Source organism: Meriones unguiculatus, chromosome 3, assembly GCF_030254825.1.
Source record: "Meriones unguiculatus strain TT.TT164.6M chromosome 3, Bangor_MerUng_6.1, whole genome shotgun sequence".
Taxonomy (NCBI): domain Eukaryota; kingdom Metazoa; phylum Chordata; class Mammalia; order Rodentia; family Muridae; genus Meriones; species Meriones unguiculatus.
In genome coordinates, this window is record NC_083351.1 from 73,050,822 (window position 1) to 73,077,324 (window position 26,503).

The following is a 26,503-nucleotide window of genomic DNA, read 5'->3' on the forward strand; positions in this document are numbered from 1 at the left end:
TTGTACAAACTTACATAGTAAGATAGGAAAGGAGTGGAAAACATTTTTAGAGGTAATAAGTTGAATCTGTACATATGAAATGGCTTATTTTTATCTCCCTGTACTATGCCTTCAAATAAATGGCTGTCCATACTCCTCCCAAGATAGAAAGTTAAGACTACCCAGAGGGAAAATGCTGGTCTGTTTCTCATAGCCTTTGTTTCTTCTCAGCCTTTGTGAAGCCTGGATCCCTAAAAGCTTGGATGTGCTCATACATCCTGCATGGTTGAAAAACATGATTTCTATCACAGAGAAAGAACCGTGAAAGGGAGAAAGTATGCATCCCTCCAAAATTCACATAGAAAACTTATCAATGTTGTGGTGGTGACATGAGGTGGTGAGTCCTTCAGGGAAGTGATAACGTTATGAACCTCTGCTTTTCTGAAAAGCATCGAAGCCCTTACAAAAGAGAAGTCTGTGAGCTGCTGAGTTTCTCCATCTTCTCTGCCATAGGTGGGGAGGACAGAGCATTGTCTCTGTGTGGTTCTAGCATGTCATGATGCAGAAAATACTTCCCTTTGGAAGTAGAGGGCGATCCTTTACTAGACACAAAATCTACTAGCATGTAGATCTTAGACTTCCTCAACTCCAGGTCACAAGAAATAACATTCTCATGAAAGAAATAATAAAACTGTAATCTTTTTTTAAGATTTATTTATTTATTATTTATACAATAATTGCCTGCATCTGTGCCTACACACCAGAAGAGGGCACCAGATCTCATTATAGATGGTTATGAGCCACCATGTGGTTGCTGGGAATTGAACTCAGGACCTTTGCAAGAACAGCCAGTGCTCTTAACTTCTGAGCCATCTCTCCAGCCAATACTGTAATCTTAACAGTGCATTATTGATTTGTTATAGCAGAAGTAACTGGCTTATAGCCCTAATGTTCCCCTCATGCCAGGCTTTGTTTTAGATGATGAAGCTATAGCAATATACAAAGCAAAATCCATTCTGTCCTGGAATTTATATTTAATCAAAAAGTACAAACAAGACCTGACTGTACATAGGAAAGCATATGTCATAAATATGTGTGACTCAGATTGCCCAAGTGTCAGTCTTGTCTTTAGCTAGCTGTAGTCTTGAGGAAATCACCTTCCCAAATTTCCTTTCTCTCCTGGAAAATTGAAAATTAAAACAGAATACTTTGAGACAGCATTTTGCAAATTGTGATGGTTAGTCTTAAATGCCAATTTTCTACAAATTAGAATCTGGTGGTGAAAGTCTCAGTTGAGAAATTATCTAGGTAAATTTGGCCTGTAAGTATGTCTGTGAGTTACTGGCTTGGCTGTTAACAGACCCCGCCCACTGTGGTGGCACCGCTTCACAAGCAGGGCCATGAATTATATAGACGTTAAGAAAGCTAACCGAGCATGTGAAGGCAAGCAGCAAGCAAACAGCATGGACAAGTTTAGTTCCCTCTGCTCTTGACTATAGTCTAAATGTCTAAAGCACTCACGTGCATGAGCGTCCTCCGATGATGGAATTTCAAACCAAAGAAAATCCCTCTTTGCTACCCTTTCTTGCTTTTGGTCAAAGTGTTCTACCACAGCAACAGAATGAAGCTAAAACAGAAATAAACTCAAGATCAGAGAATCTAGTTCACGGAATACAGTGGCTTACTTGTATTTTCAACCTGGCCACATTGGCCAAAAAAAAAAAAAAAAAACTTTTTAGATTAAAAAAAATTATAACCCAAGAATTTGGTGTATAGCTACTTCTGAAATAAAATATTAAATTGTGATTCTTGATGTGCCAATAAAAATAGGAATAAAAGAATAATGTGGCAAAGGCATATATATTCTTATAATTCTTTTTTATGTTTACTTTTACTTATGTGTACGTGTAGTTTGGTATGTGCACATGAGTGCAGTGCAGAGAGCAGAAGAGGGCTTTAGATCCCCCACAATTGGAGTTGTAGGTGGCTATAAACCATCTAACATAGGTGCTAGGAACCAAATATGTTCCTTTAGAAGAGCAGTAAGTAGTCTCAACTTCTGAGCCATCTCTCACCCCAATAAAATTCTTAATAAATAAAAAGAAAAACTGCATATTATATATGAAACAAAATTAAACCCTTCATACATTATTTTTCTTTGCTTATATTTTTTTATTTTTTTTAATTTTTATTAATTACAATTTATTCACTTTGTATCCCCCCTGTAGCTCCCTCCCTTCTCCCCTTCAATTCCTCCTCCCCTCCTTCCCCCTTCTCCACACATGCCCTTCCCCAAGTCCACTGATAGGAGAGGTCTTCCTTTCCTTCCTTCTGATCCTAGTCTATTAGGTCTCATCAGGAGTGGCTTCATTGTCTTCCTCTGTGTCCTGGTAAGGCTCCTCCCACCTCATGGGAGTTGACCAAAGAGCAGGCCAATCATTTCATGTCAGAGACAGTCCCTGTTCCCATTACCACTTGGACACTGAACTGCCATGGGCTACATCTGTGCAGGGGTTCTAGGTTATCTCTATGCATGGTACTTGGTTAGAGTATCAGTCTCAGAAAAGGCCCCTGTGCCCAGATTTTTTGGTTCTGTTGCTCTCCTTGTAGAGCTCCTGTCCTCTCCAGGTCTTACTATTTCCCACTTCTTTCATAAGATTCCCTGCACTCTGCCCAAAGTTTGGCTATAAGTCTCAGCATCTGCTTTGATACCCTAAAGGTATCAAATGGTAGAGCCTTTCAGAGGCCCTCTGTAGCAGGCTCATGACTTGTTCCCTGCTTTCTCTTTCTTCTGATGTCCATCCTCTTTGCCTTTCTGAATAGGGATTGTGTATTTTAGCAAGAATCCTCCCTCTTGATTAGTTTCTTTAGGTGTACAGATTTTAGTAGGTTTATCCTATATTATATATCTAATATCCACTTATGAGTGAGTATATACCCTGTGTGTCTTTCTGCTTCTGTGGCACTTCACTCAGGAAAATCTTTTCCAATTCCCACCATTTACCTGCAAATTTCATGAGTTCCTTGTTTTTTTATTGCTGAGTAATATTCTACTGTGAATTTTTTTAAAAGCTAATAAGTAATGCCTGATTGTTTAGTTTTAAAAGTAACATACAATTAATTACCTGGTTGATTATCATCTTCTCATGGTAATATTCAAATGCTTAAACCTTTTGTAGAAAAATCTAAAAGGAAAAGGTGTGAATGAAGAATGATGTGTGGAATTCTCAAAGAAAAAATAGTTGATTCACTGAGAGTCATAACCATAGATTTGGAAAGTTCTACATCTTTTTAAATCAACATTTCCCTGTCTTGAGCAAGGAACACAACTACCTACTTAGTAGAAATGTTCCACATCCACTACTTGACTTTATCTGTAATCTAACTCTTATGTCACAGATGTAAAACAAAGGGCTTAGGACACAAACTGATATTTCTCATGTCTCACAGATGGTAGCAAAAGATCAAAGGTATCGATGAGTTTCATTTCAGTTATCTTCTACCCTTCTTTCTCCTAAGGTTAAGTGCTTTCACCATAATTATATGGTTGGTTTTTATTACACTTAGACCATGATGCTCCCAAATTAAAGCAAAAGGCCTGTTAAAAAGTAAAGACACTATGTGGATTTAAACTCAACCTCTATTTGTGTGAATGGAAACACTGAATGATGAACCACCCCAAGGAGAATGTTAGGCTCAGAGTTTGTTCAATCTGGTGAGGACTGCAATTTTCAGACTTGCCCTGCATTTAGTCAGCATCAAGAGTCCACTTCTATAGAAAGATTTCTCTACATAGCTTTTTCCGTATTTACTTGATCAGAAACACTCCATCCAATTTTTCTGTCTGTGAGCAGTCAGCCATAATACATGAGCAGCAAACTGTGAAAGTTTAACTTGCAAAGATGGATTTAGTATAATCATCAAACAGGGCAAAGGTAGTTTAACACAAGCTTAAAATATGGATGGCCACTGTGAATTATGCTAATTAGATATAAATGGGAAGCAGCTCAGGAAAATGATTGCAATTAATATTATTTTACATAGACATACTGAACAAGTCTAAGATGGGGAGAAGAAAAATAGAACCCCAACATTTCTAAAGACCTCTGCATTTGAATCTGGCCTAAGGGGATGTCTGACAAAGAAAGCTATAAGAAGAATCATTTTTACAATAAAAGCTAAAGTTCAGAAAAAGAAAAGTGAGGATGATCATTCTTGCCTGGGCTCCCTGCCATGGTGGCTTTTAGAACCAGCCACCATTTCCCTTGGAAGCTGGAACAGCCCAAGTGAGAGCAACCATGGGTGCCGATAAAGCCATGAGTGTGGTCACACTGATAGTGGACAGCTCAGCATCCAGTGGAGCAGAGACCAACTTACTCTGAAAACCTCTGTCATTTAGCCAAATGAACAATAGTGTCTTCAGCTATGATGCTCTGAGTTTGCTTTGCTGTGCAACAATCGCTGAGCGACCTGTGTGTTATTACAAAAACACCATGAACCTGTTCAAATATATCAGTTTTTTTCAATGCAACTTCCGTACTTTTAGCTTTTTTGTAAAATTCATTCTTCCTATAGCCTCCTTCCTCTGATTGTCAGACATCCCCTTAGGGCAGATTCAAATGCAGAGATCTTTAGAAATATCTGATTTCTCCTTTCCCTCACCTCATCTTAGACTTGTTCAGTATGTCTATGTAAAATAATATTAATTGCAATCATTTTCCTGAGCTGCTTCCCATTTATGCCTAATTAGCATAATTCATACTGGCTGATCATGCCATTAAGTGTGTGTTATATTACCTTTGTGTTTGATGATTATACTAAATTCCATCTTTGCAAGCTAAGCTTTCACAATTTGTTGCTCATGTATTATGGCTGGCTGCTCACAAACAGAAAAATTGGAAACAGTGTTTCTGATCAGGTAAATACAGAAAAAGCTATGTGGAGAAATCTCTCTAGAGAAGTGGACTTTGGGGCAGCTGACAGTACAAACTTCCCCTTGGTCAAGTAGAATGTCATATTAATTAATTAAGGGAACAGTGTGAAGTGTGCTTGTCATCATATTGGGTCAAGTGTGAGCAAAGCGTTTGTCTTGAATTTGACAATCATTCAGTATTTTCATTGACACAAAAGGAATTGGACCCTTAAACTATATATTAACTTTTCTTAATTTTTTCAACTTTTAAGACAAGATAAATTATTCTTGTACTTTTTTGTTGAATTAAAAATTCAGTTTAATATATGTTCTGGTCCCTTAGTGTCTCTTTAATCACCAGAAGTGAGGTAGGTCTTCTCTGATTTTTCCTCCAGCAAAATTTCCATTCATTATAGTATAGTTCAGTGGTTCTTACACTTTCTAATTCTGTGACCCTTTAATACAGTTCTTCATGTTGCAGTGACCCCAACTGTAAAATTGTTTTTCTTGCTACTTAATAACTACAGTTTGATACTGTAATGAACTATAATGTAAATATCTGTTTTCCAATGGTCTAGGCAACCCTTATGAAAGAGTTGTTAGACCCTCAAAGGGGTCAAGACCCACAGCTTGAGAATGACTGGTTTGATCCATTTGTTGCATTACCAGTGTGTCCTTCTGGTGAAGAAATACCATCTGAAAGATGTAGAACACACAGTTCATGTCACTCATCATAACCATCACTACAGGCACTAAACATTAGCAGCATCTAATACTTTAGTGGTCTTATATTTAAACACTGTGCTACACCTACTTCAGAGTGTAGAACCATATATGGCAGACACAGACAGCCTTCATTTCCTTCTAACGATAGAGCTAACCCTCAAATTCAATTAGCTCCTGATAATTGCATGCACAAATGTATGAGTTCTTTCCATCTGCTGCAGCAATCCTTCTGAAGCTCTTATTAGCATAGAAGAAGTTTTCTGTTTGGAGAAAAATAGAAATACAACTATCTAGTGTTCCCTCCAGCAAAAAAACAAAACAAAAAAAAAAACTGTACCTTACTGCCAGGGGACAGAATGTGCCCTATTTGGGAGTCCATTCATTCATTTGATTCACCACTGGAATTGGCTGTAAGCACTGCAGCAAACAGATGTTCCCTAGCAGCATCTCCCTTGTTTTTTGTTCTTGTGGAAGTGTCGTTTCATATGTTTAAGTTCCAGCACTGCAGTTAAGTCAAAGGTATACAGAATGTGATTTTATATGCCCTTACATTGATGTTATGCCCTTCTCTGAAAACTTCATGATGTGGGAAATTAATAAAGTACTGAGTGTCTATGTGGTTGACCATATAGAAGTGGTCCACCTGCTTATCATTTCTCTTGGCTTTTAACTAGGGACTTTGGATGATGTTGTAGGGAGTAGAAGAAAGGCTGCCTGTGCTGGCGATTTAATTCAGTGTTAGTGTGCTTGCTTAACTCTTGCAAAGCCCTGGGTTTGATCCCTAGTACCACAAAAGTAAAGAAAATAAAGGAAGAAAAGAGGAACAGAAGGAGCTAGGGAGGGAGGGAAAGAGAAAGAGAGGGAAGGAGAGTGTAGGCAGGCTCCTCCACTGGCATCTGTTTTACATGCAAGCCAATTTCTGAGTCCCAGAGATGTTTCACATCCTTTTGAAAATCTAGTTGTGCTTATTTGGTGTATCCAAAGAATCAAGCCCAGCAATATCTATATTAGGAGTCAAACCAATATGCCATATGAAGTCATGATGGATGTTACTTTGTTAGAACACAGGTAGTAAGCCTTGTGTCTAGATTAACTCCAGATTTGCAGGTTAAATAATTTGCTTTGATCACTGAATTCACAAAAATCTCCATTGGTTAAGGGGCCAACAGAGAAAACACCCTTCATCACTCACTCTGTGTTGGCTCCAGTCAGCTGTGTAAAATATGTCACAGTAATCACAAGAAGGATCAGCAGGGTGTGTAAAATATGTCACAGCAATCAGAAGGAGTCACAGGGTTCTCAAAGATACCCTCTGGCTGACCTCTACCGCTCAAGTAGCACTGAGTATAAATGCTGTTTGTAGTGCTAAATTAACGGCATCATGCTTCGGTGCAGTGGTCACTGCATTCTTTTGTATTATAACAACTGATGCAATGCCCAGCTATCCCTCAGCTAGAAGAGAACGTTCCCCCAGCATCAATACCATAGAGTCCCATTAACTATTTTGCTCAGGAAATATGAAGCATATACAGACAGGGAGGATTTTGTATTTAAAAAGGACTTAATCTGATTATAATACCTTACTAAACCTTAAGCAATTACAGTAGACAATAACACTCTCTTTTCTTTCTTAACATTTGAATGAAGCAATGCAAATTAAGATGCTTAGCATATTGCAAACTGATTTGGATACGATATGCAAAAAGAATGCCAGTGTTCTCTGAAGTTCCCATATCCTCCCATAACGTTGAGAGAATTTAATTTAAATTGACTCACTTTGTTTATTTTCATTTCTCAGTCATTTGGATGAGAAAGCTATAATCCTGAGAGGGTAAGAGAGTATTAAAATAAAGCCCTGCTCAACCTCACCAAGGAACCAGAAGGTGGTATATATCAGAGGAGCTGTGCTGACCCATGTCTCCTCTTGACTTTTACAGAGTCAGTAGAACTGGGACTTTGGCTTCATCCCTCGCTTAGGCCGCCATTCCTTCTGTGATTGGCTTCCTTGAGTTTTTTTGTTGTTCTTGTTTTTTGTTTTTTTATCTACTTTAACAGTGCCCTGCAGATCCTCTAAAAATAATTCAAGTTTGAGAAAAGTATACACACGTTGCATTCAGAACTAACTGCTGATGGAACTTGAAAAAAGATAGATGGTTATTGGCTTTGAACATACATCAGCACTGAAGGGGTTTGGGTTTTAAGGCCAGGATTCAAGGAAGACTGCATGCTAGAGTTCTGGAAGATTATAGATTTATGTGGTCAAATGGCTATCAGGTTGTACACTAAGTGCCTTATCAGTTCCTAACACAACTGGCAACCGGCCACTCTGTAAAATGAGGCATTAGAAAAAGAAAAAGAAGAATGGCATTAGCTAAAACATCCCCTACTGGAACCAAAGAGAAACCAAGAAGAGCAAATACAGGAAAAGATACTTTTAGAAACAGATGTTAGCACAATACATATAACAAAAATGTACGAATTTTGAAAAACAGTAGTGTAAAGACAGAGAAGGCAATGTGTGCTTGCAAATGCTTTAGAATTTTTTCCCATCTAAGTACATGACAGTCATTGAAAGAAAAGAAAAAGATTTAGAGTATCTAATATGAAAAAAAATAAGAAGTAATTGTTAACTATCATTACCTCATACTGAGCTGATGAAACAACAATACGCCTAATAATCAAGAGTAATGATACAAATGGTGAGTTCTGAGAATTCTCAGCAGAGAAAAGACCACTAGATTTCAGTGTAGAAGGAAGTCATCAATGACACTCATGAAGGGCTGGGTTGTACGGCCCAGTTCTCATCAAGTGAAATAAAGGCTGGTTATTCATTCTTTATAGGAATTCAAACACTCTGCAGAAAGAAAAGCCTGGGGAAAAAGCTAACCCCTGGATTCCCACACAGCCAAACGTGTCCGTTAAAGAAGCAGACATGTAGGGCAGAGCTGTCTTGGGGGACCAAGGAGTCGTTCAGAAGGGGAAAGTTTTCTCTAGCAGAAAAGTTGGGAAAGAGCAGCTGGTACAAAAGCTTAGAAGAAGAGGTGAAACACAGTGTCACTTGATTAAGTGAGGTGCTTGAAACAGGGCTAGAGGAAGGGAAGAAAATAAGCGGACACATATAGAACACATAGTCAAAACCAAGGGAGAGGTGGGAACCCATCATGACTTCTCCCACCCATCACTACCATGTAATGCTCCCAGGAACTTCATTTTCATAATATAATCTTGGCAAAGACTGCCACCTTCTTCCTAAAACTTAAAAATATACAATATATAAGGCTGAGAGGAATGCTGAGAAAAAGCAGTATTCTGGGAAGCCCATCCCTTCTGAGAATAAGAAGGCAGTGGTATGAGTTAAGGAAGGCATAGTGATTGGAGAGACAGGAAAACGACACAAACTGTTAACAGAGACACTGATGGCTTAAGATCTTTAGTGCACTCTGATATAACAGCTCTTAATTTTAGGACCAACAGCCAAAATGATTTCCTTCACTTGTTAGGGTGAGGCATAGCAGAAATGTCTGTCACCAGATGAAAGAGCAGACTATTGGATTATAGATTCTCCTTTTTAAAATGAACAGCTCTTGCTTTGCCAAGAGAAACAATGGATAATGGCAACCTGTGGGAGGTAGTGACCAGTGTACAAGCTCCCCAGAGTGTTTACACACTGGCAAAGCTGGTTCGCCTCTCCATGGTGACGTGTCACAGCGGCACTGTGTCCTCCCATCATCAGCACAAGCATCAGCCTGGCACTTGTGTGCAGAGATCCACACGCATGGCTTAGGGCTCGCCACGCAGGTGTTTGCACACTTCTTCAAAAGTGCAGATGTCATGTTTGCTATGGCCTCACATGTTTTATCCTCAGAGGCAAACAGATGAGCAGAGCTGAAAAGGAGGTTCAAGGCAGCCAGCACGGCCTGGTCCATGGGGAAACCAAGAATGAAGACAAATCCTTTTCTAAAAGTTGCCCAGCCTAGGGAGGGCCCTTCCCTCGTCAGTTCATGCCGCTTATCCTGGCCAGCCGTGCCATCAAAGCTTGAGCAGCTAATCATTGCTTACGACGACAGATGTCACCGTCTGTCGTTGAGCTGTCACCTGAGGGAAATGGCTACTCCTGGGAAATCTGCAAAATAACAGGTTTACTAATTAATGTTGGAAGCCATGCACATAGGACCTAGGTGTTATACTTACAGGACTGGATTCCAGTTTGGCCACTGAACACTGATGCTCTCTCTTGCACTTTTCTATTTCTTCCTTTTGATATTTGCAAGCATTTTTTTTTCCTTTGGTTAGGCATAGATTTAGAAGCTTCCCTTTTATTACCTAACCTCATGCTCTCTAAGCCTAGCAGATGTATGTATGATTATTATCCTTCTAATTTCCACGATGGAAGCATGAAATTAGGCAACATGTTCAAGGGCATGTAGCTAACTTGGACTAAACCTGGGTGTATGTCCAGGCTAAGACAGGCCACTAGAAAATCCGGCTCTCGAGCAAGGCAATACTCTGCCTCCTTTATCCGGCTGCAGAGACTGTCAAATACCACCATAATATCATTAGGTAACAACACCATGTCCTCCTAAACAGGCATTTTCATGATTGGTTCAAAAAGTTAAAGCTTTAGTCGTTTCCATATACCACAATTTTCTGCTTCTTGTGTGGGGAAATGCAGAGACTGACTTTCCACTGTAAAGAAGGGACAAAATGGTGAAGTGTTCCTAAGCAGCAGGAACAATGATCCTGGCTGGCCAGGGGCTGCTTCAGGATGCTAAGAAAAGAATATCCTAAAACACACAGCACCAGAGAACTACCCAGAGAACTTATGTGAGTACAGTGGAAAACCATGCAAGAAGCAGTTAGTTGTCATTATGATTATGTAGCAGGCTTGGACAAATGAATCTATCTCTAACCAAAACAACTTAAGCCTAGTTACAGCAGACCCAATAGGCAGGGGAAAACATAAAATTACTAACAAACAAACAAAAACCCACAGAACGTTCAAGTTTGGATGTGGTGGTACATACATATAATCTGAGTACTTAGGAGGTAGAAGGACAAAGATCAGTAGCACAAAGTCCTCCTTCACTATATAGCAAGCCAAGGTAGCCTGAGCTACACAAAACCCTGTATCAAAACAAAATAAAGGCTTCCAAAATATTAGAGCACACCGGTTAAGGTGACACATCTATGAATGACCTGCTAGGAACTGATTGAAAAAGGGTTATGCATTCTGCTATGCTGAAGCTGATTATGACTCTTGGAATCTAGCCTGTGCAGGAATCAGTGAATCAACTTCAGGTAGAGCACACTGGAGTTTTCATGGAGCATTAGGATTTCAATTACAATGAAGATCAGAAATGGAATGAAAATTATCTTCATGTGAGGATCACATGAACAGCTGTTATTTTGTCAACCAAGCATCAGGGCTGTATTGGGTATTAATATGTCAGATCACATGTTTTCATATAATAAAAGCTTAAATAAACATAGTCAGCTTAAATAAACAACCACATTTTAATTTTCCCTTGCTGTCCTCATAAATGAGTAGATAGGATCCAAAGCTCAGAGCACCCACATTTTCTTTTGAAAAGCCTCACTTTTCTATCAGTGTACACTCTATGATAACTATTTGATGCCAGACCTCACTTCATTCGATGGTCTTTGAACCTGTCCTTCCATTTAAACACAATCCAGTAGGCTAACTTTGCCCCTCCAAAGTTTCCTACTACTTTTTTCCACATTTTCAAAATATTCTTTTAACCCTTCTCTGAGCCAGAAGGCAATCTACTGCATTGTTGTGTGTCCCTGTAAGTAAAGAGCACTCCCCTCCCACAGCACACTCAACAGTCAGCCTTCACAGATAGAGAATTATTACCAACAAAGCGCTCCAAAGAAAGCAAAAGGACCAAAAGGATCATATGCTCACAATCACGGGAGGAGGAGAGCATAGTAGGGTCAAAACACATGCAAAATAACATTAAGCAGATTTTGGGAACACCAGGGCAGGGAGCTGTTTTGTTCCCTTGCTTTGTTTTTAAGGAGCAGCTGATAATCTATTTTCCAGGATTTGGGACAGAATACCATTACGGGTGACTGCGCTGTCATTTCTATTTCTTCCTTTTCACACTGTCTTTGGGGAGTGCCCATTGAAACTACTGCAAAAGGCCATCTTCTCAGTACATTAGTAACTAAATCTCTTTGGAAAAAGACCAGGGCTGACCTATCTTCTACCACAGGGAACAGCATTAATGAGGCTGCAATGGGATTCAAAGATGTGCCCTGGAAGTTTCTGTTTGCCAACACCATGGAGTGCAGCAAATTTAACAGTAAGGCTTGAAAAGAGAAATTCAATCCTGTGCCAGCACATTGCAGAGAACAGGGCAATGTCTCTATTCAATGGGCTTAGAGTCAAATAAGAGAAACACCACTCAAAAGAAAATATTTTTTAAGGGAATACATTTTTTTTAAAATCAGTAAAATAGAATAAGGAAGGAGAAAGCCCAAACATTTAAACTGTCAGAGAAATTCACCTTCCTTTGTCCTTAGGCTCCTAGGGTGGCTCCAACACAGGGGGATTAATGAGCACATAGGATGGTGTAGAATAAAAGACAAAGAAGGTGGTCTGCCAGCAGGATGGTAGGAGGTGATGAAAGCTATATGGGTGAATGAACCCAAGGGAATTGGGATCCAGAGGGTGTCTGCAAAGGAATAGGAATTACTCATGAAAGCAACAAAAACTAAACTGGGATCAGCCCTAAATTCAAGCTCTAAAAAGTTTGAATCTAATTAGAAAGCCAACAGGGGATTAAAGGATGAGAAACCGGATAAGGGGGAAATATCCTCTGGCAACTTGGCATTCGCTAGCCCAAAGTCATTGCAAGGTAGCATACTGTGAAGGCCAGTATCGTAAGCTATTCCTAGCAGGCAATTAAGGGCTATAGCTGTTTCCACCTGTATCTCAACTCACCACATTTTACTAGTTTGCAAGAAAGGGGAAAGTACCATCCACTTCCAGTTATGAGGATGTCTCCTTGATTGTGCCAGATCCTGAAGGTAAAGCTACATGTCCACAATTCCGAGGGCTACTAGCAGGAAATGGTGCTCCTACTTCCCTAATTATGAAGTACGAGGATGGGAAAATGGATTTTCTTCAATATGAAGTTATATTAAAAATGAGTGTTTCTTCACCTTTAAAGATCAGTTCCAACCAAACACAAACTACAATATCTCAGTTATAGAAACAAAGTCATGATGATGCAAGCTCAAGAGAGATGACATGCTACTGACACACTATACACAGGCTTGACTCAGAATGAGAATAGGATCTTGACTTCAAGAGTCAGGGAGGAGATGAGGGAGGGAGGGTTGAATTGGGAGGGGATGAAGGAGGGGCTACAGCTGGGATACAAAGTGAATAAACTGTAATTAATAAAAATATGTTTTAAAAAAGAGTATATTGTTCTAAGACTCATTACCTATGCCTGGGATCTCGGACAAGCCAATAGTAGGTTTGTGTCTTTGTTTCCTCATCTGTGGAATACAAATAGGGGGATATATAATGTATTCCAGAAATAGATGGCTCATGGGTTGGGTAAAGTATCACAGAGCTTAGAAAAAGATAATGCATTTTTTTCATTGAAGTGATGGAGCAATGATAAAAATAGAAAAGAAATTAAAAAGCCAGTTATACCCATGAACATAGAAGTCAGAGTCTTAATAAAGTATTAGCAAGTAAGATCTAGAACTATGTAAAGGAGGTAAATATAATAACCAACTTGAGTTCTTCTCATGAATATTTCCACTGAAAAATTCAATTACTGAGATGCATTATGTTAACAGGGAAAGAGGAAAAAAACAAGATGAAGAAACAGATACTGAATGATTTTTAATTTTATGTTAAATTTGAAAAGACAAATGAAAGAACAGACTTAAAAGATCTACAAACAACTGCCACCACCTCCATTGAGGTCATGGAGGATTAAAGTGTCAAATTAATAGAACTTATAGTTGACATTCATCTTGGCATCAGGAGGAAATCAGAAATGGTGCTGACTATATGGACATCTATTCAGTTCTGTACCATGTGGAGAGGGACAGAAAAGTACATTCAAAGCATAGAGAGGAGAGAGCCAACAGAACTCTCAGCTTTTGTATAGAATTACCTTCCCACAGAAAGGCCCTTCATGTAAAGGTCACAAAGTTAAAGGGCAACAGCAATCTTGATACAGACACAAGCTTTTAAAAGTCTCCTGCATTGCTGTAGGCTAGCAAAGAACACCTAGAAAATGCAACTTTAAAATCACAACACATGAAGTATCATTAATGACACAAAGTACCTAGCAATACATTGAACAGAAGATAATGAAACTATAAAATACTGCTGATACTGATACCCAATTAAATATAAGGAGCTACAATTAGGAATAGAAGGCCTTTTCCCGATAAAGATATTTGTCTTTCACACTGATTTATAAACTCATGTGAAATTCATAGAAAATTGAAGATTATTTTTATTTGTGAGTGTGTGACTTGTATACATGTTACTGTTAAAGCCAGAAGATGGTGCTGGATCTCCTGGAGCTGAAGTTGCATGCAGTGTGACCCATGCTATGAGGGGGCTGGCATCCTATCTCAGGTCTCTGGAAGAGCAGCACTCACTCTTAACTACTGAGCAAAGCCATCTCCCCACACTATTCAGGACGTTCTAATACTATTGCAGAATAAGATTCATAAATATTACAAACTGCTTTTAAATTTTATATATACAAAAAAGACCATTGTGACTCAGACACTCTGAACAAGAACAAAATGTGTGAGTTGATCCTCTATCAGACATTAAGATCTAGACCATTGCCAGAACAATTAAAACAGCATGGTTTTGGTATAAGAATAGTCATGTTGGGAGGGATGGCTCAGCAGTTAGCAGTGTATACTGGTCTTGCTGAGGACCCAGGTTCAGTTCCTAGCACCCACCCTGGGCAACTCACACCCATCTGTAACTCCAGTTCTGTGGAATCAGATGCTCTATGTTGTCCTCTAACAGGCACTGGGCTTGCATGCGCTGTGCATAAAGACAAAAGACTCATGTGCAAAATATGAAGAAATCTTTAAAAAGTAACAGACATATTGATTAATAAAACAAATGAGAAAATCTATTACAATATTGTCCTTTTTTTTCTTGTGAGTAACCAGCAGCCATTTACTTAGACTTAAAATGTAGTAAAGAGGAAGAAATTCGGGCCTGGTATTAGCCCACTACCTGTGGCTGGTAAGATCTTGGATCTGAAAAGAGAACCTGCTGCTGCTATGTCCCCAAACAAGTATAATTTCTAAATGCACTGTAAATCATATTCTCATACCCACCGTTGAGTTTAGCTCTTACTCGTCATCAAAGAAATATCTTTTTGTAACAGATGGACACCATTACAAAAAACCCTCAACTGGTCAATATGAAGAAAACAACTGATCATGGAGTGTTCATGCCCAGAACATATATCTACAGCACAACCCCTAAGGCTAATGGAAGAAATATCACAGAAAAAGAAAGACTGAAAGCCAAAGGACTAGGCCCTATGTTGGGAGATGTAATGTCTTCTGTACCCATTCCTCCACTATCAGTGGACTTGGAGAGGGAAGTGGGAGGAAATGAGGAAGGGAGGCGGGATTGGGAGGGAATGAGGGAGGAGGCTATGGCTGGGATACAAAGTGAATAAGCTGTAATTAATATAAAAATACAAATGTAATGAAAAATTCTGAACAATAGTCATCTAAACAAGACCCACACAATAGCAGTACTAACTCACATCCCAACCTTGATGGGTTGACTATCACAAATCCCTACTTCTGGAAGATCACCTATAGGCAATTAGTAGATGCTGAGAGACAGCATCAGTCTTCTCCAAGGGTGAGCCTCTTGATAGGTTCCCTCACCCTAGATGGTTACCTTTAAACACATACACATACAAGAAAGTACACTCATCAAGCTGTATTCATATTATACATATAAACATACATACATATGTATACACATACACACATGTATGTGTGTCTATGTCTAGCTCTAACTCTAACCTAACCCTACACTACATATATATATGTATTCACACACACACACACACACACACACACACACACACACACAGACCACCGCCACCACCACCACCACCAATTAGCAAAAGAAGAGGTTATGAATTTGAGGAGTAAGAGGTGATATGGAAGGAGTTATACAGGGAACAGGAAGGGATGAAAATGATGTAAATACAGTACATGTGTGTGAAATACCCAACATAATAAAAAAGATTCGTGATAGTAATAGTTATCTCTGTGCTCAGTTGAAAAGTGCTCCATGATAACCATGCCCTTTGATTATTATGATGCATATAACTTTCTGTTCAAATATTTTTTTATTCTTTTCTCGTACAACACATCCTGACCACAGCCTCCCCTACTTCTACTCCTCCTAGTTGGCCCCCAAATGTCCTCTCCCTCAGATCCACTGCTCCTTCATTTTCCTTTGGAAAATGGCAGGACTCCCAGGGTTATCAACCAAACATGGCATAACAGGATTCAAGAAGAGTAGGCACACACCCTCATATCAAAGCTGGACAAGGCAGCACAGTAGGAGGAAAAGAAGGTCCTAAGACCAGGCCAAGGGTCAGAAATAGCTCCACTCCCACTGTGATTAGTCCCACAAAAACTCCTAAATTAACAACCACAACATATATTCAGAGGACCTGGTGTAGCGCCAAGCAGGCATGGGGACTGCAGCTTTCGTCTCTGTGAGCCCCCATGAGTCCTGCTTATTAAGTGGGCTGTGCTTTCCAGATGTCCTCAACCCCGATGCCTTCTGTCTATAATTTTATATCATATTATCAATCTGTATTTATACGGGTTGGATTAGAATTTTCCATGTTTTTTTTACATATGTATTTAAACCAAGTATGAGCAATAAAAAAAAACAAAGCAAAACTGTATCTTTTTTCTTACCAAATCACAAAATCAATAAAGAATGCAGTTATTTTTTGAATGTAATATAGTATTGTAACTTTGCGTTATATAAAATTTCTTTAAACATCCCAAAAACATCAACTACAGGAATATACCAATAATTTGAAATATTTTAAAGTAATGAACATCTGTCTACTAGATGAAACCCAAAGGAGCTTTAAAAATGCAACCCACAAGCTGAAGAAAATTTATAACAGAGAGAAGAAAAGATGCATTTGTAACACAAAAAATATGTTTATGGAATCATTAAGAAACATAACCCAAAAAGAGAGCAGTTGGGTCAAAAACAAAATGAACCATTTCATAGATGAACAAACACCAATGGCCTATAAATGCATGAAAAGATGCTTCACCAATGTGTAAATATGGAACACAAATATACATCACAAGTTGCAATGTCACACCACTGTTACATGGGAAAATAGTTTTTAATCTATTCATTTCAGGCATCATTCAGGTGCAGCAAAGGAAGCTCTTATCACTGAAGCAGATGCATGTTTAAATGACCCTTCACTCCATTTACCCACAAAGGTAACGACATGCACAATCCACCACCTAACAAGCCAGTGCCACTGAAGGTTTACACACTGGAGGAATGTTCACACAAGGACACCAGAAGGAGCTGTGGTAGGAAGCTCTGAACGCTGTCCTCTGGAGAGGACGTGGAGGTTGCATGTAACAACACACAGCAGCTCTGGTTATCTGTACAAGCTTTGCACAAGATTAAGCCGGTAAACACACCAGCATCAATGGGGAGGGGTGTTGTCAGCTGATGGCTGCCGAGAGAGGGCGTCACTCTTCTTTGGGAGCATGGCTGCTGCTATGTTGTCCATACCTCACTAAATGGCCACACACCCACATCCCTATGGCCACCACTAATTAATTGCACTCAGCTTTAATTATTAACTAATTATATTAATAACAATATAAGGAAGAGGACATGAAGTTGGGAGGGAAATGCCGTAGTGCAGTAGGAAGAGCTGGAGAGAGGTAATAGTGAGTGGTTATGTTCAAAGCACATTGTAGAAATGTCTGAAAATTTCACAGAACAAATAAAAATATTATTTTAAAAAATAACATTTTTAAAAAGACTCAAACCAAATCACAGAAAAATATACAAGCTTATTCATCTTATGAAGATTCAAACTGGGAAAAACAGTATATACACACATACACACTTGTGTATGTGTGTCATACATAAATTCACATGTGGGGTTTGCACTTATGTAATAAATAAAAAAGGAATAAATACAAGACTCATAAAGAGGCAAATTCAATTACTTTTGAAAGATAGGAAAATTAATAGAAAGCTGACAACTGGAAACTCTCAAGTTATACATGTTTTATTTTTTTTTTAACTAGAAAATGTTTCACATGGCTCCTTAGTTTTTATTTGAAGTGAGCAACTAGATTTTATACATATTTTCTATTCTAGTGTACAACTGTGTTTATGTTGGAAAAATGATCAAGTCTAATATCACAGTCCTAGAAACCTAGTTACTCAGGAGACAGAGACAGGAGGAGCGCAGTTCCATATCTACCCGAGCTTTAGAGTTCAAGGAGAACCCAGGCAACAGAATAAGCAAAAGCAGAGACAGTTTAGTGGTGGGGAACTTGCCTAGAATGCACAGAAGCCCTGTGTTCCTTCACAGCATCACACATATGGAGAAAAAAAAAATGAGTTAAGGACTGAAGCGATGTTTCAGTAGGTAGCGACAGCTATGGTCCAGCCTGACAACCTGAGCTCAATCCCTGGAACTCACACAGTGGAGGAAAAGAAATGACTCCTGAAAGCTGCTCTCTGGCCTCCACTTATACATTGTGGCATGCAGAAGTGCACACACGCGCACACACATGCATGTGCTCTCACAAACACACACAAATAATAAATGTAAAATTGAAAAAGAAAATCAAAACTCAGAAAAATGAGTTAACAAGGAATAGATCTTGAAATTTCAAAGAGTTTTGTACTATATCATAAGGTGTGTTATTGACAATATTATAACGTATAATCAACCCCAGGCCTGACCCACAGACTTATATTGTGACCATGGTCATTACATTTTCCAGACTGGTCACTGCCATCGGTGTCTGCTATTTACTGTGGCAACAGAAAGTGACCACATACATAATGAGACCCCTGACTAATGACTGTTCAAGAAGTGGGGTGTGTGTGTGTGTGTGTATATGTGTGTGTGTGTGTGTGTGTGTGTGTGTGTGTGTGTGTGTGTGTAAGAGGGATGCCCGCTTAGATACTCTGGGAATCAAGTAGTTTATTGGTATTCTTTTAAAAGAGCCTGGTGATGATTTTTTATGGTGTACCATTGTTTTTGCAAATTCTATGTTCAGGTCCCAGGGTCATTATTATTATTAATATTATTATTGGAATGGATAATTTTTTATTCCTTTAAAAATTTTTTTGTTGTTTGTTGGTTTTCTTTATATATTCTGGATATTAATCCTCTGACAGATATGTAGCTGGCAAAGATTCTTTCCGTTCTGTACCAAGACAGACATTTGCTGGAAAGTGCCCTTTGCATGCTCACACAGGTAGTGGTTCTACAAACAACATTCTGAGAGGCCTGGAAAATCGACATGCTAAGAGCATAAAGGACCCAAGAGCTTAGAGCTGGAGAAGCTGCCTGGGTAGGAGGAGGTGATTCCAGGAGAGATTGCAATGATGAAGTGTGAGGCACTCAGTGGAGAGGAACTCCGAGGACAGGGCCATCAATCACTGCCAAGCTTATCTCTGACAGGGAGTGGGACTCCAGCTTCCAGATGTTGCATTAAAACATAATGTGCCCCCTGGGATTTGCATGGCAGGCTTCCCTGAAGCTTCGGTTTCACTCAGCTAACTAATTATGAGAAAATGTGACATCGGTATTTCACTTTTTCTACAGGGACAAATCATTCCCAGCAGGAGGGAGAAGCTGCTATTTTTTTTTTGTTGTTGTTGTTGTTCAGTTTTCTTTTGTCATTAAAAAGAAATTACTTACACAGCAGTAAATAAACTCTTGTTAGAGAGAAGGAACTTCTCCCTCCACCCTGTCTCAATAACTGTCTCAATTTACCTTAATGCTGACAATCATTTCTTTATTTTCCCAGCACTGTGGTGAAGTTAAAAAGATGATAGTTTGAATAGTGAATCTAGGTTTAAATTAACTCTACCACTTAGCAGCTATGTGATATCAAGCCAGTTATTTAAGAACTTATTTCCCCAGCTATAAAGCTGGGTGGATACATGCCCTATAGGCTGTTACCGATTAACACAACACGGAGTAATGGAGTTAAAGGGCGTCTACACACTGACACACCTTAGCACACTAAGAGCTCAATACACTTTTTCTTCTATGCTCAAACACCCTAATAGCCTGATATGAACATAAAAATAATGTATGTGCTATCCACACTTGGCAATCTTACACAGCCACTTGTCCAGTTGAACCCATTCTTTGCTTGGGGACTGCAAGCCAAATTACATACTAAACATCTGAAATAAAAATGAAAGGTTTCCAGCAAAAAGTTTATAGGTAGATGTTTACAGATAAAGTTAAAAGAGGCAGATTTTTCTCTGGTAACCAACATTTTTTGTTTTGTTTTGTTTTAACTTTTACTAGTTTTGTTTGTTTGGTTGCTTGCTTTTTGGTTTGTTTAATCATTTGTTTTGACAAGAAGACTCATTAAATTTTCTGTGCTGGCCCCCAAATTGCAACATTCCTGCCTCTGTCTCTGAGTAGGTGGGATTTTGTGTACATGCCAACACATTCAATCTCCGTGCTCTGTGGAGCAAACACTAGCCAATCTGCATTTCCTGTCATACTGCCTGGATGGAAGAACATAATGACATGTGCTTTGGGTGCCTGTATCAAACTGGAAGGTCATTTCTGCAGAGGATTTCCTATTTCAGTTCACAACCATCCAGGAGACACACAGTGTAGATATGAGCAGCCCATTGTAGAAAAAGACAGAAGAGAGGAGTGACGTCACCACAACCAAGTGCCCTCTGAAGGGCACCTTTAATGATAGGAAAGGGCAGAGCTGTGGGACTTTTTAAGTTAGGTTTCTCCGAGAATGAATTGTTTTAGAAATAGCCAAAGAGAGCAACTGTTACCGAAGGAAATAGGATTGCTGGTAGAAAGGGAACAAAAAAATCTGACTCAGAAAGAGAATACTGTTTAGCTCTGTACCCCATTTTTTTAATTGGATTATTTTGTTTGCTGGCGTTTAACTTCTTTAGTTCTTTATATATTCTGGATATTAGCCCTCTGTCAGATGTAGGGTTGATCAATATGCTTTTCTAGGCTGTAGGCTGTCATTTTGTTCTGATAACAGTGTCCTTTGCCTTACAGAAGCTTTTCAGTTGCATGAGGTCCCATTTATTAATTGTTGATCCTAGAGCCTGAGCTGTTGGTATTTTGTTTAGGAAGTTGTCTCCTGTACTAATGAGGTCAAGGCTCTTCCCCACCTTTTCTTCTAACAGTTTTGGTGTGTCTGGTTTTATGTTGAGAATATTTGATGGCAGAGAAACACTTAAAGAAATGCTCAACATCCTTAGTCATTTGGGAAATGCAAATCAAACCACCCTGAGATTTCACCTTACACCCATCAAAATGGCTAAAATCAAAAACTCAAGGAATGATGCATTCTGGAGAGGAGAAAATGGAACCCTCCTCCATTGCCGATGGGAATGTAATCTTGGACAACCACTTTGGAAATCAATATGGTATTTATTCAGAAAATTAGGAATAGTGCTACCTCAAGATTCAAATATACCACTCCTAGTGATATACCCAAAAGATGACCCACCATTCAATAAGGACATTTGCTCAACCATGTTTGTAGCAGCTCTATTCATAATAGACAGAATCAGGAAACAACCTAGAAGTCCCTCAATAGAGGAATGGGTACAGAAATTGTGGTACCTTTGCACAATGGAATACTACTCAGCAATTAAAAACAAGGAAATCATGAACTTTGTAGACAACTGGTAGGAACTAGAAAAGATCATCCTGAGTAAGGTATTGCAGAAGCAGAAAGACACAAAAGATATACACTCACTTATAAGTAGATATTAGCCATATTATATAGGATAAACATACTAAAATCTATACTCCTAAAGAAGGTAAACAACAAGGAAGACCCTAGGGAAGATGCTTAATTCTCACTCAAAAGGGCAAACAGAATAGACATTGGAAGTGGGAGAAGACAGGGAACAGGAAGAAGCCTTCCACAGAGGACCTCTGAAAGACTCTACCCACCATGGTATTGAAGGAGATACTAAGACTCATAGCCAAACTTTGGGCAGAGTGTTGGAATCCTTATAGAAGAAGAGGGAAATAGAAAGACCTATCAGGGACAGGAACTCCACAAGGAGAACAATAGAACAAAAAACAGGGCCCTTCAGAGACTGATACTCCAACTAAGAACCATCCGTCAAGAGGACCTAGACCCCCTGTTCAAAGGAAGCCCATTGGCTGCTCAGTTTCCAAGTGAGTTCCCTAGTACGGGGTACAGGGGCTGCCTCTGACATGAAATCAGTGGCAGGCTCTCTGATCACCTCCCCCTGAGGGAGGCACAGAGAAAGATGATGTAGCCAGTCTTGATGAGACCTGATAGGCTAGGATCAGATAGAAGGAGAAGGAGTCCTCCCCTATCAGGGGACTAGGGAAAAGACATAGAGGGAGAAGAAGAGGGAGGGTGGGTAGACTGGGAGAAAACAAGGGCGGGGGCTGCAGTGAATAAATTGTAATAAACAAATATATTAATAAAATTAAAATTTAAAAAAATCAGAAAAAGAAAGGAGTCTCTGGACATTCAGATGTTTGGGCTTTAAGATCCAAGGAAACTGGAGCTACTTTGGACAGTGAACCTAAGCCAAGAGTAACTTGAGGTACCAAAAAAAGGTGCAAAAATTCCAAAGAAGGATGAAGACATGGTATACATTAGGAAATTAAGAATAAGAAGTCACCAGAATAGTGAAAATATGTAGCAGGGACATTTAAGTAAAAATAAATTGACTTAGTAATAAACTCCAGTGTGATTCTTACCTCCAGTGTGAAGGTGAACTGTAAATAATACTGCCTGTCTTTAGGTAAGGAAGCTTCGAGATTTCCTGGTTATACTTTCTTCAAACTCCAATGGACATCATGAAGGAGATCACCAGGGATCTCAGAATGACCACAGTTTAAAAGTTTGGGGGGGGGGGGTGAGGAAGCAGAAGTGCTATCCTCTGTCCTTCACAATAAAGCTTTGAAGTAAGAGAGAGAGAGAGAGAGAGAGAGAGGAGAGAGAGAGAGAGAGAGAGAAAGAAAGAAAGAAAGGAAGAAAGAAAAAAGAAAGAAAGGAAGGAAAAGAAAGAAAGAAAGAAAGAAAGAAAGAAAGAAAGAAAGAAAGAAAGAGGGAGGAAGGGGGGGAGGAAGGAAGGAAGGAAGGAAGGAAGGAAGGAAGGAAGGAAGAAAGAAAGAAAGAAAGAAAGAAAGAAAGAAAGAAAGAAAGAAAGAAAGAAAGACAAAGAAAACTGAGAGCCACAGATTTTTATACTCTGGTTTCACAATCCATTTGTCAATGTGCCTCAATCCTTTTAGAATAAATTGGAGCAATTTGATTCACCTATCTTACAAATGCATTGCAGTATCTTTACAACATGCAAATGTTGTAATGATGTGACACTGAAGTGTTTTATGATGGCCACAGTAAATACTAATTCCTAAAATATATAAATATAAAAAAAACATATAGTGTGTGTCAGGTAGAAAATCATAGAAATAAAGAAATATGTAAAAATATTTCCCTAAGGATGTGCAGACTAGTAAATAATGAGTAATTAGACTGTATGGATAAATCAGCATGCATGTTTAAACTATTTTTAGAAGTTGCAGGAGACAGAGGCATAAATATATAATAAATTTTTTAATTCACCCAAAACTGATACCTAATTTGCACAGTAATTCCTCAATTAAACACACAAGAGTTGTTAAAATATATCTAATTCCAAAAGCAAGTTATTTGGGTACAGGTCACCTCCTAAAGCTTCAAAGGACCCTAACATGTGCCTAGAGCTCTCCCCAGACCCGTTAAGAAGTGCTTGTGGGCTGTAGAACTTTAATTTGGACTCCTTGCCCTTGTGAATACAGGATGCACTCTTATGGATAGGAAGACAGAAGCAGCCAAAGGTTATTAAGGGTAATAATTCAAAATAAAGGAAAACATGTATTTCTAATTTATCATTTGGACATGGAAGCTGAAGGAGTTATAAATATACAATCAAAATCCTATTCATACCAGCAACAATCAGCAAAATAGCATGCAATAACGGTTTACCATTAGGTGGTTGATTACCTAATTCTGACTTAATGGGCCTTGAACATAATTTCTCCTACAATTCTTCAGAGAACACGATACAACTTCATTCCAACATTAGGAAAGATTTCAACATGTAGCAGCAGGAGAGACAGCCTAAAACTCCTTCTCCATTTCCTTAATTCATTCACTTAATAAATACATTTTAATGCTTGCTTTTTGTTGAACACTATATCAGAAACATTGGCAGTCTGAGAAGCCAGCTAAGGAAAGTATCAGATGATTGTGTTAAGCTCAGAAAAATAGATGGCACAATAAGTGGATCAGAGAGCTTCCACAGAAGATGAAAAAGGGTGAGCTGAAACCACTACATAACAAAAAGCAGGAGCCATTTCCTTCCAGGGGACAGCAAGAATGAAAGCAAGAAATGCAAAAAATTATCCAGAAACTAGATAGAGTGATTCATCTAGAGTGTGGATTATTGACAGGGGAATAAGACAAGATGGCAGATAAAACAATAAGCAGTAGAGGAAAATAAAGGCTCTATTTAGAGCCTAACAGCTCTTGTTTTAAAATACGATATCAAAAGGTCAACAATAATTTTTGGTCTGTTGTAAAGTGGTCATCCTATATGCGAAAGGTTCTATATGCATACAGCAAACTGGAAAGGGGTAATCTACATGTGTGGTTTATGGTTATGGGACAATACCAAAAGTCCAAGAAAGACATCAACAAGTCCCCAGCTAAATTTGAATATAGATATTTGTGAAACATCATTCTCTGGTATAATGAAGCATTATAGCCACCTAACAATTTTGAGTGACTGATGGAATAAAATTATCAAAGTTTAGAAATTACATAATTAGATGTTTTGTCCTTTGAATGAAGCAGTTGTCCCTTAAGAATAATTCACACCTCTGAGTAACCACTCATTCACTTGCTGATAAGCTTCATTTCATATTTAAAGCACTCTGCCAACATGTGCACACAAATGTGGACTCACAATATCCAACCTGGAAGGGCCTTGGGTGATCTCTCCTAGAACACCTTCTCATTTGAGACATGAAAATCTGACTTACAGAAAAATACATGCTTACCTCAAAAGTTATGAAACATTTGTGATGGCAGAAGATATTAAATTTCATAATGCTTGTCAACCAAAATGGCCACACCGATTTGAAAATAATACTAGATATCAAATGCAGTTTCTGCAGATCATGTTTTTAAAAATGTTTGGCATTTCACACTAAAAAACTACAGGGTTAATATCTTTGAGACAGTTTCTTAGTAATCTTCTGCTCTGACACTGAGCTATAATAAGAGACAAATTTTGGGTGTAAAATTTAGTATAAAAAAATGACATGCTCTTACCATGATCTTCTGAAGAGACTGGTGACCTAAAAAGATAATATAAACATGATAAATATTTTATGTATGATAAGAATAGGTACAAATAATTTTATAGAAATTATATAGTCAAAATTCAGTTAAAGTGGGGCTAAAGAGATGATGGTTTGGTAGTTAAGAGCACTTGCAGATATTTCAGAGGCCCAGGTTTAATTCCCAGCATCTACATGATGGCTCACAGACATCCTTAACTCCAGTTCCAGGGGCTCTGATACCATCTGTGGCCTCCAAGGGTACCAGGAACACACATGGTACACATACATACATGCAGGCAAACACTCAGACACATTAAATAAAAAGTTAATAAATCTTAAGAAAAGTCAGCTAAGGAGAAACTCAGTATAGTATTTGTAACTAATGTACTTGTTGAAAGGTAGTTCTAATCAATAGCACTTCCATATTATTTAGATGGATTGAATATTTTGGGTTACCATAATGTCAGCAACTTAGGCATGGTGTCAGTAGGCTGTAACAAATTTAGTTAAATCTGAACTTATATTGGAAGAAGGAGAATCCACAGAAATATGTTGTCAAGTGAGAAATAATGCCCAACCCCAAACACCTAGACCAAATGCCAGCAGACACACAAATGTGTGCTAGATTTTATGTACAAATGGAGATGCTTAGATATTTTAAAATGTAACAGAAGTAAAAGAAAACAAATACACAGTTATCATTATTTTCCTGTTTCCAAAACTCTTCATAAAATTTAATGTTTGCCTGAGCTTAAGACAGACCCTCTGTGTGATAGTCTAATATCACCAAACCTATGAGAATCAGGCTAAGACCAAAAATCACTGGAACCTCATAAATATAATAAACCAGTAACTTTTATATATCACCTGTAAGTTTAGCTCTAACTATCACAGCCGTATATGGAACATCATCTCAACCATAAAAATATGTCCCCACTGTTCATACATGTGGTGATATGAATGAAAATGGGAGTCCTTTCAAAGATGTACTAGTTCTGAAGCAATGTTAAAGGATGTGAGAATGCATGCTGCTGCTGGCCTTGATCTACTGATCAGCAATATCACTGTTATCCTGTGAGTACATGGCTGCCCACTTAGTAGTGATGGAAAGAAAGTGTGACCATCCACTAGTGCAAACTACACACCCATTTCAGCCTCGTGAGCCTTTTCAAGTAGAATTTTGCACATGAAAGAGACA

The 26,503-nt window shown here is 38.7% G+C and overlaps 1 protein-coding gene across 9 annotated transcripts in view; it reads right to left on the reverse strand.

The window, feature by feature from the left end:
* Dgki (diacylglycerol kinase iota) overlaps positions 1–26,503 on the reverse strand; it is a 453,496-nt gene that overhangs the window by 26,410 nt on the left and 400,583 nt on the right. For all 9 annotated transcript variants that reach the window (XM_021638217.2, XM_021638216.2, XM_060380194.1 and 6 more), the window contains one exon: positions 25,295–25,320. In XM_021638217.2, the coding sequence (XP_021493892.2) occupies positions 25,295–25,320 (26 nt within the window). The remainder of the gene's footprint in view (positions 1–25,294; positions 25,321–26,503) is intronic.